At 40.7% G+C, this 14557-nt stretch overlaps 1 protein-coding gene across 2 annotated transcripts in view; it reads right to left on the bottom strand.

The window, feature by feature from the left end:
- Otc (ornithine transcarbamylase) overlaps positions 1–14557 on the bottom strand; it is a 99964-nt gene that overhangs the window by 57359 nt on the left and 28048 nt on the right. The window contains exon 1 of one of the 2 annotated variants that reach the window (XM_057759714.1): positions 13974–14050. The exons of the other annotated variant lie outside the window; for it this stretch is intronic. Coding sequence (XP_057615697.1) covers positions 13974–14050 — 77 coding nt within the window. Of the gene's footprint in view, positions 1–13973; positions 14051–14557 lie in introns of those variants that run through there. 2 annotated transcript variants of the gene reach the window in all.

Genomic DNA, 14557 nt, shown 5'->3' with positions numbered 1-14557 from the left:
TAGTCATTAATCTGATTACAGGGGAAGGCCAGTTCAGGCTCTCTCTCTACTATAGTTTAGAGTCTTTCTTCACAGACCTCGAAAGAACAATACTGAACTTCATATAAAAAAAAAAAAAAAACAAAACAAAAAACAAAAAAACCCAGGATAGCCAAAACAATCCTCTACAATAAAGGAACTTCTGGGGGCATCACCATTCCTGACATCAAGCTCTATTATAGTGCTACAGTAATGAAAACAGCTTGGTATTGGCATAAAAACAAACAAGTGAACCAATAAAATAGAATCAAAGACCCTGGTATTAATCCACACACCTATGAACACTTGATTTTTGATAAAGAGGCTAAAATTATATAATGGAAAAAAGAAAGCATCTTCAACAGATGGTGCTGGCATAAGTGCATATCAATATGTAGAAGAATGAAATGAGATCCATATCTATTCCCATGCATAAAACTCAAGTCCAAATGGATCAAAGACCTCAAAATAAATCCAGACTCACTAAACCTCAAAGAAGAGAGAGTGGGAAGTAGCCTTGAATGCATGGACACAGGAGATCACTGCCTAAGTATAACACCAGTAGCACAGACACTGAGAGCAACAATTAATAAATGGGACCTTCTGAAACTAAGAAGCTTTTGTAAGGCAAAGGGCACAATCAATAAGACAAAACAGCAGCCTACAGAATGGGAAAAGATCTTCACCAACTCCACATCAGATAGATGACTGATCTCCAAAATATATAAAGAACTCAAGAAACTAGACATCAAAATACCAAATAATTCAATTAAAAAATAGGGTACAGATCTAAACAGAGAATTCTCAACAAAAAATTCTCAATAGGCTGAGATACACTTAAAGAATTGTTCAACAGTCTTAGTTGATGTAGGAAGTCCTTTTGTATATGTGTTGCTTTTATTGGTTAATGAATAAAGAAACAACTCTGACCTGTGATAGGGCAGAGTAGAGCTAGGCAGGAAAATTAAACTGAATGCTGGGAGAAAGAAAGCAGAGTCAGTGACATGCCATGTAGCTGCCGGAGGGTCAGATGTGCCCAAGAACTTTACTGGTAAACCACGAACCTCGTGGTAAAATATAAAATAATAAAAATGGGTTAATTTAAGATATAAGATCTAGCTAGCAATACGCTTAAGTGATTGGCCAAGCAGTGTATTATTTTGGGTCTGAGCAGCCGGGAAAGAATGAGCAGCCCCTGACTACATGTAGTCATCAGGCAAATACAAATCAAAATGACTGAGATACCATCTTACACCTGTTAGAATGGTTAAGATAAAAAACACCAATGACAGCTTATGTTGGAGAGGATGCAAAGTAAAGGAAAGGGGAGTGGGGGGAGGGGCAATATTTGGGAGGAGGGGGAGGGAAATGGGAAACGGGGACAGGTGGAAATTTTAATTAAAAAAGAATAAAAATAATAATAAAAAAAGAAAAAAAACACCAATGACAGCTTATGTTGGAGAGGATGCAAAGTAAGGGGAACACTCATCCATTGCTGGTGGGAATGCAAACTTGTACAATCTCTCTGGAAATCAGTATGGCAGTTTCTCAGAAAGTTGGAAATCAACCTACCTCAAGACCCAGCAATACCATTCTTAGGTATATACCCAAATGATACTCAATCATACTACAAGGACATTTGCTCAACTATGTTCATAGCAGCATTATTTTTAATAGCCAGAACTTGGAAACAATCTAGATGCCCTTCAACTGAAGAACGGATAAAGAAAATGTGGTACATTTATACAGTGGAGACTCGGTGGTAAAATAAATAAATAACATCTTGGAATTTGCATGTAAATGAAGGGAACTAGAAAAAAAAACATCCTGAGTGAGGTAACCCAAACCCAGAAAGACACAAGGTATGTGCTCATTCATAAGTGGCTATTAGATGTAATGTAAAGGATAACCAGCCTATAGCCCACAACCCCAGAGAAGCTAGGTAGCAAGGAGAACCCTAAGAAAAACAAACATGAATCTCCATGGGAAGGCGAAAGAGACAAGGTCTCCTGAGAAAATTGGGAGCATGGGGGTGGGGGGAGAAGGGAGGGTAGAAGGGGAAGAGAAGGGGAAGGGGTAGGAGAACATGAGGGAAAGAGAGGATCGAGATAGGGGAAAGATGGAGAGGGAGAGCAAGGAAAGTGCTATTTTGATTGAGGGAGTCATTATGGGGCTAGAAAGAAACCTGGCATTAGGGAAAAGTCCCAGGAATCCACAAGGATGACGCCAGCCAAGATCCTTTAAGATTAGTTTTAAAGCATAAAACATTCTATTGGAAAACTCCACCTCCTGTATTTCATAGAATATGGAAAATGCCACTATAGCTGTTGGATTCATACTTAACAACAACAGGAAAACAAACTCCTGGGCTCATTTTAAGGCTTTACTTTTGGCCTGGCATTCAAGCTCAGTCTTCTGGCTATTTTTGGAGTACACAAAAGCTGAGTTTCCAACCCTGTCTCCTTAAAGGATTAACTGCTTAGCCCTTCCTACCATCCTCTGAAGAATTTTGGTATATATTATCTAACTCCTGAGAACTTGCATGAACCCCAGTTTCATTAAACAAACAAACAACAAGAAGAAAGCCATAGAGTGGGGATGCAGTGGTGGCTCAGCAGTCAGGAGTGTTGGTTGAGCTTCTAGAAGAGCTGGATTAGATCCCTAGCACCAAGGTGGTGTCTCAGAAACATTGACAACTCCAGCTCCCAGGGGATCCAGCATTCTCTTCAAGCCTCTGTGGGTATCATCATCATATCATCATCATCATCATCATAATCATCATTGTAATAATAATAGTTATAGACTTTAAATAGGTATTGTTCTGCGGTTTCTCAGGAAATTCGGGATCAACCTACCCCTCGACCCAGCAATACCACTCTTGGGAATATATCCAAGAGATGCCCTATCATACAACAAAAGTATATGCTCAACTATGTCCATAGCAGCATTGTTTGTAATAGCCAGAACCTGGAAACAACCTAGATGCCCTTCAATGGAAGAATGGATAAAGAAAGTACGGAATATATACATATTAAAGTACTACTCAGCAGTAAAAAACAATGACTTCTTGAATTTTGCATGCAAATGGACTGAAATAGAAAACACTATCCTGAGTGAGGTAAGCCAGACCCAAAAAGAGGAACTGGGATGTACTCACTCATATTTGGTTTCTAGCCATAAATAAAGGACATTGAGCCTAGAATTCGTGATCCTAGAGAAGCTAAATAAGAAGGTGAACCCAAAGAAAAACATATAGGCATCCTCCCGAATATTAACCTTCATCAGGCGATGAAAGGAGACAGAGACAGAGATCCACATTGGAGCACCGGACTGAAATCTCAAGGTCCAAATCAGGAGCAGAAGGAGAGAGAGCACGAGCAAAGAACTCAGGACCGCGAGGGGTGCACCCACACACGGAGACAATGGGGATGTTCTATCGGGAACTCACCAAGGCCAGCTGGCCTGGGTCTGAAAAAGCATGGGACAAAACCGGACTCGCTGAACATAGCGGACAATGAGGACTACTGAGAACTCAAGAACAATGGCAATGGGTTTTTGATCCTACTGCACGTACTGGCTTTGTGGGAGCCTAGGCAGTTTGGATGCTCACCTTACTAGTCCTGGACGGAGGTGGGTGGTCCTTGGACTTCCCACAGGGCAGGGAACCCTGATTGCTATTAGGGCTTACGAGGGAGGGGGACTTGATTGGGGGAGGGGGAGGGAAATGGGAGGCGGTGGCGGGGAGGAGGCAGAAATCTTTAATAAAGAAATCAGTAAATAAAAAAAAATAGGTATTGTTCTGGTTGAATTTCATGAAATAGATTCAGAAATGAAAAGGACAAATTCTTTTTCAAACACCTTAAATTTTCTACCTGATTTCTATGCAAGAAAACAGACAGGAGGATCAATGCCTTTTAAAGTGATTCAAAGCTTCTAACTTCTTGATCTTATTACCCCTTTTTTTTTAAAAAAAAATAGACAGTTTGGAGGAGGTATATAGGGTCTCCAGGTCTTCCTAATATTTGTTCCTGTATATGTTAAATCCCATGTTTAAGGCTTAATGTCAATGTCCTGCCATTGAGATTCATGGTAAGATGCTGATATTGATATTTCTCCACTGACTGAAAAGTTGAGTACTAATGTACAAGTGGTAGGCAAACATGTCTGTCTATCTTTTGGCCAAAACCCTTTAATCTGTAAGTTTATATACAGCAGAAACTGCTAATTATTCTCATAGAGTGTGGAGGACATAAGACTCTCTGTATGTCACAAGCTTGATTTTCCACAGCATCAGCTGATAATGCTGCCCTCACTCTCATTGTGCAGAGACTGTTCTAGTACCAACCGTCAGCAGACTCACTTTCCTGACCAGAGACTCCTTGTGTCTTTGCCTTTGTTTTGCAGTAAGGAAATCTAGCCTCTATGCAAAGGTTGATGTGGAAAATACCATCCTAGTAATCAACTACTGCACCGTAGAGAGCATTCAGAACTTGTTTGTGTAGCATAACCCAAACTTTATATTCACATGCCTCATTCTCCAGCCTCATAACCACTGCTGCAGGTCTCTGTTCCTCTAAGCCGGACTAGTTTTGGTATGATAGGTCTGTGAAATTATGTCCTAGCTGTCCTTCAGTGACCAGTTAAATTCGCTTAGTGTAAAAGCCTCCAAAGCTTGCTTTAGAAAACATGCAAAATGTTTTCTACCTCGGCATGGTAGTGTTAGGTAATAAATAACCATTAAACCGGAAACAATACAAACTGACATTAATAATTAGTGGGAAAATCACTATTGTTCTGTGACTTCTAAATGGGATCAACCTACCCCAGGATCCAGCAATACCACTCTTGGGAATATACCCAAGAGATGCCCTATCATACTACAAAAGCATTTGTTCGACTATGTTCATAGAAGCATTATTTGTAATAGCCAGAACCTGGAAACAACCTAGATGTCCTTCAATGGAAGAATGGATAAAGAAAGTGTGGGATATATATGCATTAGAGTACTACCCAGTGGTAAAAAACAATGACATCTTGAATTTTGCATGCAAATAAATGGAAATAGAAAACACTATCCTGAGTGAGGTAACCCAGACCCAAAAAGATGAATACAGTATATACTCACTCATTAGTGGATTCTATCCATAAATAAAGGACATTGAGTCTATAATTCATGATCCTAGAGAAGCTAAATAAGAAGGTGAACACAGACAAAAATATATAGTTATCCTCCTGAATATTGGAAGTAGACAAGATTGTCAGACAAAAGTTGGGAGCACGGGGGTGGGGGTTGGGTGGGAGTAAGGGGAGATGGGGAGAGAGAAGGGAGAAGGGGAGGATGGGGAGAGCTTGGAGGAATGGGATGGTTGGGATGGAGGAAGGGTGGATATGGGAGCAGGGAAGTAGATATCTTAATTAAGGAAGCCGTTTTAGGGTTGGCAAGAGACTTGACTCTAGAGGGTTCCCAGGTGTCCAAGGAGATGCTCCCAGCTTGTTCCTTGGGCAGCTGAGGAGAGGGCACCTGAACTGGCCTTATCCTATAGCCACACCGATGAATATCTTGCATATCACCATAGAACCTTCATCTGGCGATGGATGGAGATACAGACAGAGACCCACATTGGAGCACTGGATTGAGCTCCCAAGGTCCAAATGAGGAGCAGAAGGAGGGAGAACATGAATAAGGAAGTCAGGACCGCGAGGGGTGCACCCACCCACTGAGAAGGTGGGGCTGATCTAATGGGAGCTCACCAAGGCCAGCTGGACTGGGACTGATGGAGCATGTGATCAAACCAGACTCTCTGAATGTGGCTGACAATGAGGGCTGACTGAGAAGCCAATGATAATGGCACTGGGTTTTGATTCTACTGCATGTACTGGCTTTGTGGGAGCCTAATCTGTTTGGATGCTCCCCTCCCTAGACGTTGATGGAGGAGGAAGGACCTTGAACTTCCCATGGGGCAGGGAACCCTGACTGCTCTTTGGACTGGATAAGGAAGGGGAGGGGGAGCAGGGGGAAGGAGAGGGAGAGGGAAATGAGAGGAAGTGGAAATTTTTTCATAAAAAAAATAAAATAAAATAAAAAAATAAAAACTGGATTAAGCTTGTGAACCCTGAAAATGTCTAAATTTAAAAAAAAAAAAACCTCCTTGCCAGAGCATTAAAAGCTCTCCTACTGTCCACCATAAACATGTAGAGAATCGCAAAAGCATCACAGCAGATGTGTCTCTAGTACACCGCCATGTTGAAAGAAACAGTGAAACTTGCAATGCTTTGTTCCTTTGTGAAATCTATCAAGATTTCACAGTGCTCGATTTTTTTTTATCATACATCTTTTCAAACAGAGCAAGGCTCTCTTCTAGTCTTCGGTGAATTGCCATATTCCTTCCTCAGACTGGATTAACTTCTGGTGATTTATCCTTTGCACTTTCGATGCTGTACATTATCTCGGAATTTTTTAATATCAAGTGTGCAGTCAGTATCACTACCTCACAGACAACTTTGTTCTTTCCTTACAACCATTTTCTGCATTTACGTCGATAAATTATTCTTCATTAGGTTGCTCTGGCTTTGTAATTAGTGTCTTTTGAACAGAGGCACAATCAACAATTTCATAGCCAGTTGTTTGTTCTACAATTTCATGTGGATTCAACTCAAAGACTTGTGAGGCATGGAAAATATTAATTGTAGCCTAGAATATTGCTGAAGCTGAGACTCCCCTAGGACTCAGCTACTCTGTCACAGGATTTGATCTACTGAGAACAATGAATGGGCGTGGATTCAGAAATGAGAGTACATCCTAAGGCATATCTCTTTAAGTCAGGTGCCCAGATCTAAAATCCTAATGGGAAAAACAGGTGGCATCAATGTGCACCCACCACACCACGATGGCTGAATTGTAAGCATGGCAATAGTGGACCACAAGCCCCTTTTGAACAGAATAAATTGAAATGGTTCTCTGGGCCAAAAATATAGATAAATAGATATGCTACATTTTGAGACACCAATATGTTAGAACTTACTGACTAGAAAAATGATTAACATTAAATAAACGTACCTCAACCTGTTTATATCATTGAAAATTAATTACAGCAGTCATTATCTTTTTGAATTCTATCCAGAAGGTGGGGCAGGAAATGTTAGCTTGGGAAAAAAGTTGTTTTTCATAGATACCAAGAACTAACCAGGAAAAATTATCATTAAAAGGAAAGCAAACACAATGGCCTTAGTTTAATTCCTATCCTGTTTATTCTCAACTCATAGAGCTTGCCTTAGCTGCAAAATGAAACTACCACACCTCTTTCCTAAGCTAACACAAATTAGAGAAAAGCACAGGAGCTCCACAATTGGGACATATTGAGAGAACTGAGACACAAAGCTCTTTTTTCCCAGTCCTTGTTCAACATTGTCCTCTTTGGGGTGAATGAGTCAGGTAAAGGTGCTGACAGCGTTACTAAGTCCCAATTCCAATCAGACACAGCTTGCTCTAGCTCAGGAGAACCCAAACTAAGGCATGAATCACTTTCTCAAAAGAGATTTGTTTCATTTTTGTTTGTGTGGCTGGTGGAGGGGATATGTGCATGGAAATGCGGGTTCCTGCTTGGCCTAGGGACCCTCGTTCCCCCGGGGCTGGGGTTAGAAGTGTTTGTAAGCTGCCAGATGTCTGTGCTAGGAACCAAACTTAGGTCTTGTGCGAGAGCAGTACAGGCTCCTGGCAACTGAGCCCTCTTCCCAGCACCACACAAGCCACTCTTCATGTTTCCCGTGAAGTATTTACCCTTATTGTGCTAACACATATAAGAAAGAGACGAAAATTAAACAAGAAATCACTTCTCAAACCAGAATGAAGCTACATTATCATTCTCCTTTTTTTAGAAATACATTTTGTTTTATTTTATCTTATTGAAATATGGGGAATTTCCAGGGCCTTGTGCATGCCAGGAAGTCCCCTGCCAATGAGTTCCAGCTAGAATCCCACATTATCATTCTTCTGCTCACATATAACAGAAAGAACAAACCATTGGGGCAAATGAGAATTCTGTACAGATTTAACATCAATGCTATCAAGATGATGTGTATGAATTACCTGTAGTTGGGCTTTACTCAATATTAGATTCATATACATGAGTCTAAATATTTTTTGCCTTGTAACAAATATATACAAATAGTATGTGTCGATTCAAATGTAAAAGAAAATAAGATTTAAAAACCAATTTGCAGTCTAATTAGAGCCTTTGAAAAAAAGCACAATTAGTTCCTCAAATTACACCATTTGAAAAAAAAATAAATGAAGAGCCTTCTTAAGCCCAAATCACTAACTTGTGTTTTTATTTATTTATTTTCTTTTTTTGTTTTGTTTTATTTTATTTATTTATTTATTTATTTATTTAATTTATTAAAGATTTCTGCCTCCTCCCCACCACCACCTCCGATTTCCCTCCCCCTCCCCCAATCAAGTCCCCCTCCCTCGTTCAGCCCCAAGAGCAATCAGAATTCCCTGCCCTGTGGGAAGTCCAAGGACCCCCCACCTCCATCCAGGACTAGTAAGGTGAGCATCCAAACTGTCTAGGCTCCCACCAAGCCAGTACGTGCAGTAGGATCAAAAACCCAGTGCCATTGTTCATGAGTTCTCAGTAGTCCTCATTGTCTGCTATGTTCAGCGAGTCCGGTTTTATCCCAAGCTTTTTCAGACCCAGGCCAGCTGGCCTTGGTGAGTTCCCGATAGAACATCCCCAGTGTCTCAGTGTGTGGGTGCACCCCTCGCGGTTCAAATCAGGAGCAGAAGGAGAGAGAGCACGAGCAAATCACTAACTTGTAAGAAGCTCAGCAAAGAGACACATATGAGGTTTACCCAAGTATCTTTCTCACTAGAAAATGGAAGCGCACGGGCTACTGGCAGCATAAAGCCTTTCGTCACTACAGTCTGCATTTTCCAGTTCTGACAGACTAATTGGTGTGTGTGTGGTGGGGGGGTCAACCACTTGGATGTGTTTTTGGAAAAATTGTATTTCATTGAAAGAGAAACTGCTTGATTTGTATAAAATGTGCTCCGTTAGAAACTGACTTTTCCAGAGAAGGAAAAACCTGCCTGTTAAATGATCCTCTGATCCCTCCAGAGAACTTAATGAAGGCTTTAGCTTTTGGAAACATTAGAGAAAGCCAATGGGCCTCATGATTAAGATTCTGATGCTTCTTTAACTTTGCAGCAATGTGAAAGTCAATATATATTTCCTTATTTTTCTTTATTTATTGACATATTCTGGCTATATCTGAAAAAGGATATTGAACCATTGTAGGTTGGTCAGTCTCGTCAATTTGGAGGATTCAAAGTTTCAAAGTTGAGTAATTACTTTGAAGTAGTTGAACTGCAGTCCCAGACACAGGAACACACTATGGCCTAGAGGAGACCATTTGCCACTTCTGGCATCAATTTCTTTTTGGAAAAACTGAGTCAGGGAATTAAGTCAATGGTTCTTCACGTCTTTCTCTTTCACAACATCCATAAAGTTAAAAACTATAAGAATTTACAATGGCCAACTTAAATTCCATTCACCTTCTTTCTTAAAAGGGTACATTAGAAAGCAGTCAAGGGGCTTCATTTTCACAAAGCTCTTGAATGGATCCCCTTGGATACATTTAAAATTATCCAAATTTAAAACCTTTATTACTAGCAGTTATAATAATTTTAATAAAATTATTTGAAACTTTCCTTGCTGTTACTATATACACACATGTGCTGTAAATTATTGTTGATAATTCAGTGACTATTTCTAAAAACATTTTAGAACATCAATATTGAAAAATTGTGGTACTTCTTTGAGAACTGAAGAATACAGACCAGCACCGGCTTTGTGTGGACCTACTGCTAAAAGCCTCAAGACTTTTCCTATCTAACACGAGAGTGCTGAAAATACGTGGTTTCCATTATTTTAACTAAATTACTAAGTGGTAGATGGGGGGATCCATTGTTGGCAATTCCAGTTTGGTCCCATGCCTTGTATGCGTTTTTGAGGTCACAATAGGAAAACTGTTTTAAATCATTTGAATTTTGATGTTAAAACACAATCAAAGATCATTCATGCTTGCCTCTCCTCTACGCAATGTCTATGATCACTTCATCCGAGTGTCTGTGTGTGTATGAATGCAAGTATGTTGGGACAAAGGAATAATGAGTCACGTGAGTCCTTGTGGAGGTCTGGAATGAAATACCCAAAAACCAGTCACCTCCGGCTCCAATCCATAACCTCCACAGAATTGGCTGGCTTAGCTCAATATTCTCTGAAGAAATTTCTATTTGGAAGATGAAATTGAAGTGCACTTATAAATTGGTCTTCTCTGACAAAGAAAGAGATTTTTAGTGGTTTCTTTAAAAGCTATAAGTGGTTTTCCTAACTGGCAACAAATCATAGAGCACTATTCTCCAGCCCCAGCCAGGCTCCACAGCCTTGTGCATGAGATAAGATGCCTGATGATTTGCTGTTTTTGCCATTCTTCGTGTCTGACCCTATTGATTTTGAAAAAAAAAGAAAAGAAAAAAATTAATTGGCTAAAATTGATTGATCCAGGTGTCTGCGTAGATGGTTTCAGTATCACTTTGGCTATTATTTTATCACATACATTGCAGTATATGACTATACACTTCTATTAAATCTCAGCTTTGTGGCACTGCCAAAATCCTAATCACATATTTCCCGTTAGTCTCTAGTGGTAAATTCATATGGTATGCTGTGTAATGGGAACCCTCCTTTCCCAGAGATGGAAAAGAGAGAAAGAACTCAAATTTGGGTGAAGGTAGAAAATCAAAGCGAAAGTGTAACAGTGTTTACAGGGAGTTTTCCTCTGTTATCAAGGAGCCTTGTCAAAGTCTGAGAGTCATGATAGAGACTGACAGTTTGGAATTAATCTCCATGTAGCTAGTTTGCCTAAACAAAGCAGTTAGAATACCAAACGCACACACTACATGAGAATACCCTATGCAGAGCCTTTCAGGGTGTGTCCATAGCTTCTGTGTCCTCGCCATTAAAGAGACAATAGAAATAACTTACGGGAGAAAGTTATCTCAGGAAGTTCAGCTTATTGTGTTTGAAACAATGCGTCATAGAAAAGCAGCTTACATTATGGTAGCCAGAAAGCAGAGAGAACAGGCAAGTTTTCCTAATGAGTTCATCCTCTCTGACACACGAGAGCTATGCTTTCCTAATATCCTAGATGCTACTCAGTCCAGTCAAGTTGAAGAGATTAACCATCACACAGCATTCTCCTATTTCTCATAGGACATATACCATTCATTTTCTCAAAAATCTAGATGACACTAGTATTTTCAAAAAGCCAGTACAGTTTTGGGCTAATTCAGCTGATTTTGCTCCAGATTCTGTTTGGCTTTAGAAATGGCTCACTAGGATTTTCAAATATGAGTACGGAGGTTAGTAGATACGAATAAGAGAACATTAGTACTGGTCAAAGAAGACAACTATTTGGGAGAGGTTTTTCTTATAAAATTCAACCTGTTAGGATTATAAAAATTAAGGTTGCATATAACCTGCTAAAAAGGATGCATGTCTAAGTTCTAAGCATTGGTTGTTTATTCACCATGGTATTTTAGATTCAGTGATTTTTTTTTTTTGGTTGTTGTTGTTGTTGAAGACTATAGAGTAAAATGGAACCACCTTTTTATCTGATGATACCCAGTGAGGTGGAGTGAAAAACAGGGAGCATTTATCTGTTATTTTACAGCTTTTGCACAAATTATCTCGATTATCACTAGAGCGTGACTTTATGTGACTGGAATAAAATATTTTATGTCGTGGTTAGGGTTTCTATTGCTGTGATGAAATTACCATGGCCAAAGCATTTTGGGTAAGAAAAGGTTTGTTTAGCTCATGCTTCCACAGCACTCTTCAGCACTGAAGGAAGTCAGGACAAGGACTCAACCTGAACAGGAAGCGTGAGGCAGAAGTAGGTGCAGAGGCCATTCAGGGGTGATGTTGACTGACCTGCTCACAGGGTTTGCTTAGCCTGCTTTCTTATAGAACCTGGGACCACCAGCCCAGACCTGGCACCACCCACAATGGGCTGGCCCCTTTCCCATCAATCACTAATTAAGAAAATACCCTACAGGTTTGCCTACAGCCCCATCTTGTGGAGACATTTTTCTCAGTTAAGATTCCGTCCTCTCAGATAACTCTAGCTTGTGTCAAGAGAACCTAAAACTAGCCAGCACGCCTTATCTACCATTGCTTCTCAAACACGACGCATACTGAGTGGGCCAAATTGGGGACTCAATAAGTATTTGTTGAATGAGTGATTGAACTACCCTATAATATAGAGCATATATTGTGCCCCATCCATTTTGTAGGTGAAGTGCATTGCAGAAACATTCAGTGACTTGCCCCAGGTCATGCAGCCAATTAGTAATGCTGCCAAGGCTGGAGGCCATCGCTATAGATTCCAAAACCTCAGGGGAGGCTATACTTTCAGGGATTATTTCCATAGTTTGTTAAAACCTGAAGGTTTCCCCCCACGCCCCAGGTGCTTTTAAGGATTTATTTAAATGATGTGCCTCTGGCACTAATTGATAAGACACCACAATCTCCCTGGGCTCCACTTATCCTATCTATCTTTAAAATAAAAGAAGGCATGACTAGATGACTTAAGTTCTCAGCTGGACTGATAACATGGGATTAATTTACAATATCATGTATAATATTAATCTTGCACCTGAGAGCGGTATACCAAAGAAGGGGTGCTAAAGATGGAGGCCAGTGAACCTAGATCTATCAGGTAATTGAGAGCAAGGAAGCCCAAGGATCACTGTCACAGATACATTTCTTCTGTTCGTTTGTTTTTCAAGACAAGGTTTCACTGGTTGTAGCCTTTGGTGTCCTGGATTTCACTCTGTAGACCAAGCTGGTCTTAAACTCCTGAGTGCTGGGATTAACTGCATGTACATACCACCACCATAAACTGACAGAAACTTTTTTGTTTTTGGGGGGGGGTTGTTTTGTTTTTCAAGACAGGGTTTCTCTGTAGCTTTGGAGCCTGTCCTAGAACTAGCTCTCGTAGACCAGGCTGGCCTCGAACTCACAGAGATCCGCCTGCCTCTACCTCCCAAGTGGTAAGATTAAAGGGTGTGCACCATCACTGCCTGGCAACAGATACATTTCTTAATAGTGAGAGAAAACTGCCAAGTGGAACCTCCCCTTAGTAATCCTTTTGCTGGTAGGTTTAGAGTGCAAAATGGCTCTGGCGAAATTCTGATTGTCATCAAACAACTATTCTGGAAGCTTTCTGCCCCGATGGCTTTGCTAATCAGCTAACTCCTCTTGCCCCCCCTTCACCACTGGCGCATGGCTTGCCAACTTCACCCGTGTGCTCCGTGTCTGTTAGAGGTCAGTAGATAAGCTTTTGTAATGAATTCATTGGAAACACACTCCTTTGCTGTACATGCCAGTAATTTCAGAGATGAGTTTCAAATTTTTACTTCAGTAAAAGAAAAGCCAGCTGTAGATACTGGTAGCCACAGATCCTTAAGCTTCCTTTGCAGCAGCTCGGCAAGTGTTCACTTCACTTACATTTGAAGTTTTGTTTTTGTCTTTTCAGATTGAATTAGTCCTGACACCGTAGAGTGACACGTTGTTTTCCGGAAAAACCAAGAGTAGAAGGCCCTTGTAAATTACTGCCTCTAGTTTCCTTCAGCCAATAGCTCATTTAGAATCTACTCAATGGAAGATGTCAAGAACATTTTGTCTGTTGTACTTGCCTTGGTTAACATGGCATAACCCAACTATACAATGACGGAGAGATGAAAACTCAGCTAGAATTAGAGATGTCTTATACAACTGTTAACGGGGGCTGCTACATTTACTCAGCAGAAAGAAGCACTGTGTACACTCCCTCCCCTGCAGAACACAATTCTAGCGTTTAGGACTGACCAGATCCCATTCTCTGTCACTTACCGGAAATTTCGAACCACGGAATTGTGACCCTTTCTAAGGGTTGCATTGTTGAACAGGATCCTCAAATTAGACAGCATCTTCTTTTGCTCCTGCCAAGGAGGAAATTTCTGCTCTGGAGAGCTCCTCAGCCAGTCAGGCAGTGGGGGCCACTGGCAAGCTGAGAATGCTTTCAGTTAAAGAGAGGGAGCAAAGGTCCTAGCACCTTATCAGATCAGCCTGCTTAGAGACAGCCAGGCCAGGGTGCGTGCGGGGCCACTTGAACTTTAAGCCTAACTCTGGTTTTGTTTTTTAAAGAAAAAAATCCTAACTCTTTCAGAGCCCACGCTCTTCGTTTTTTTTTTCATAATGTATTTATGCTGTCACTTGCTTGTATAAAATCAGTTGACAAGTATCCATTGAGCATGTAATATATGCAAGGCACTGTGGTGCTGGCTGCTGCGAAGGGACACAGAAATAACTCATTCAGAAAATGGGAACTGGCAGCACAAAACCCCAGATGGAGATATGACAGCCCTGAGAATTCCTGTTGATTTCGCTTTCTTACCTGCCTCTCCCAGCCTTTCCACAGAAACAAATAGAAAGAG

Source organism: Chionomys nivalis, chromosome X (genome assembly GCF_950005125.1).
Source record: "Chionomys nivalis chromosome X, mChiNiv1.1, whole genome shotgun sequence".
NCBI lineage: Eukaryota > Metazoa > Chordata > Mammalia > Rodentia > Cricetidae > Chionomys > Chionomys nivalis.
The sequence above is the reverse complement of the archived record's forward strand: the minus strand, read 5'-3'. Positions and strand labels throughout refer to the sequence as shown.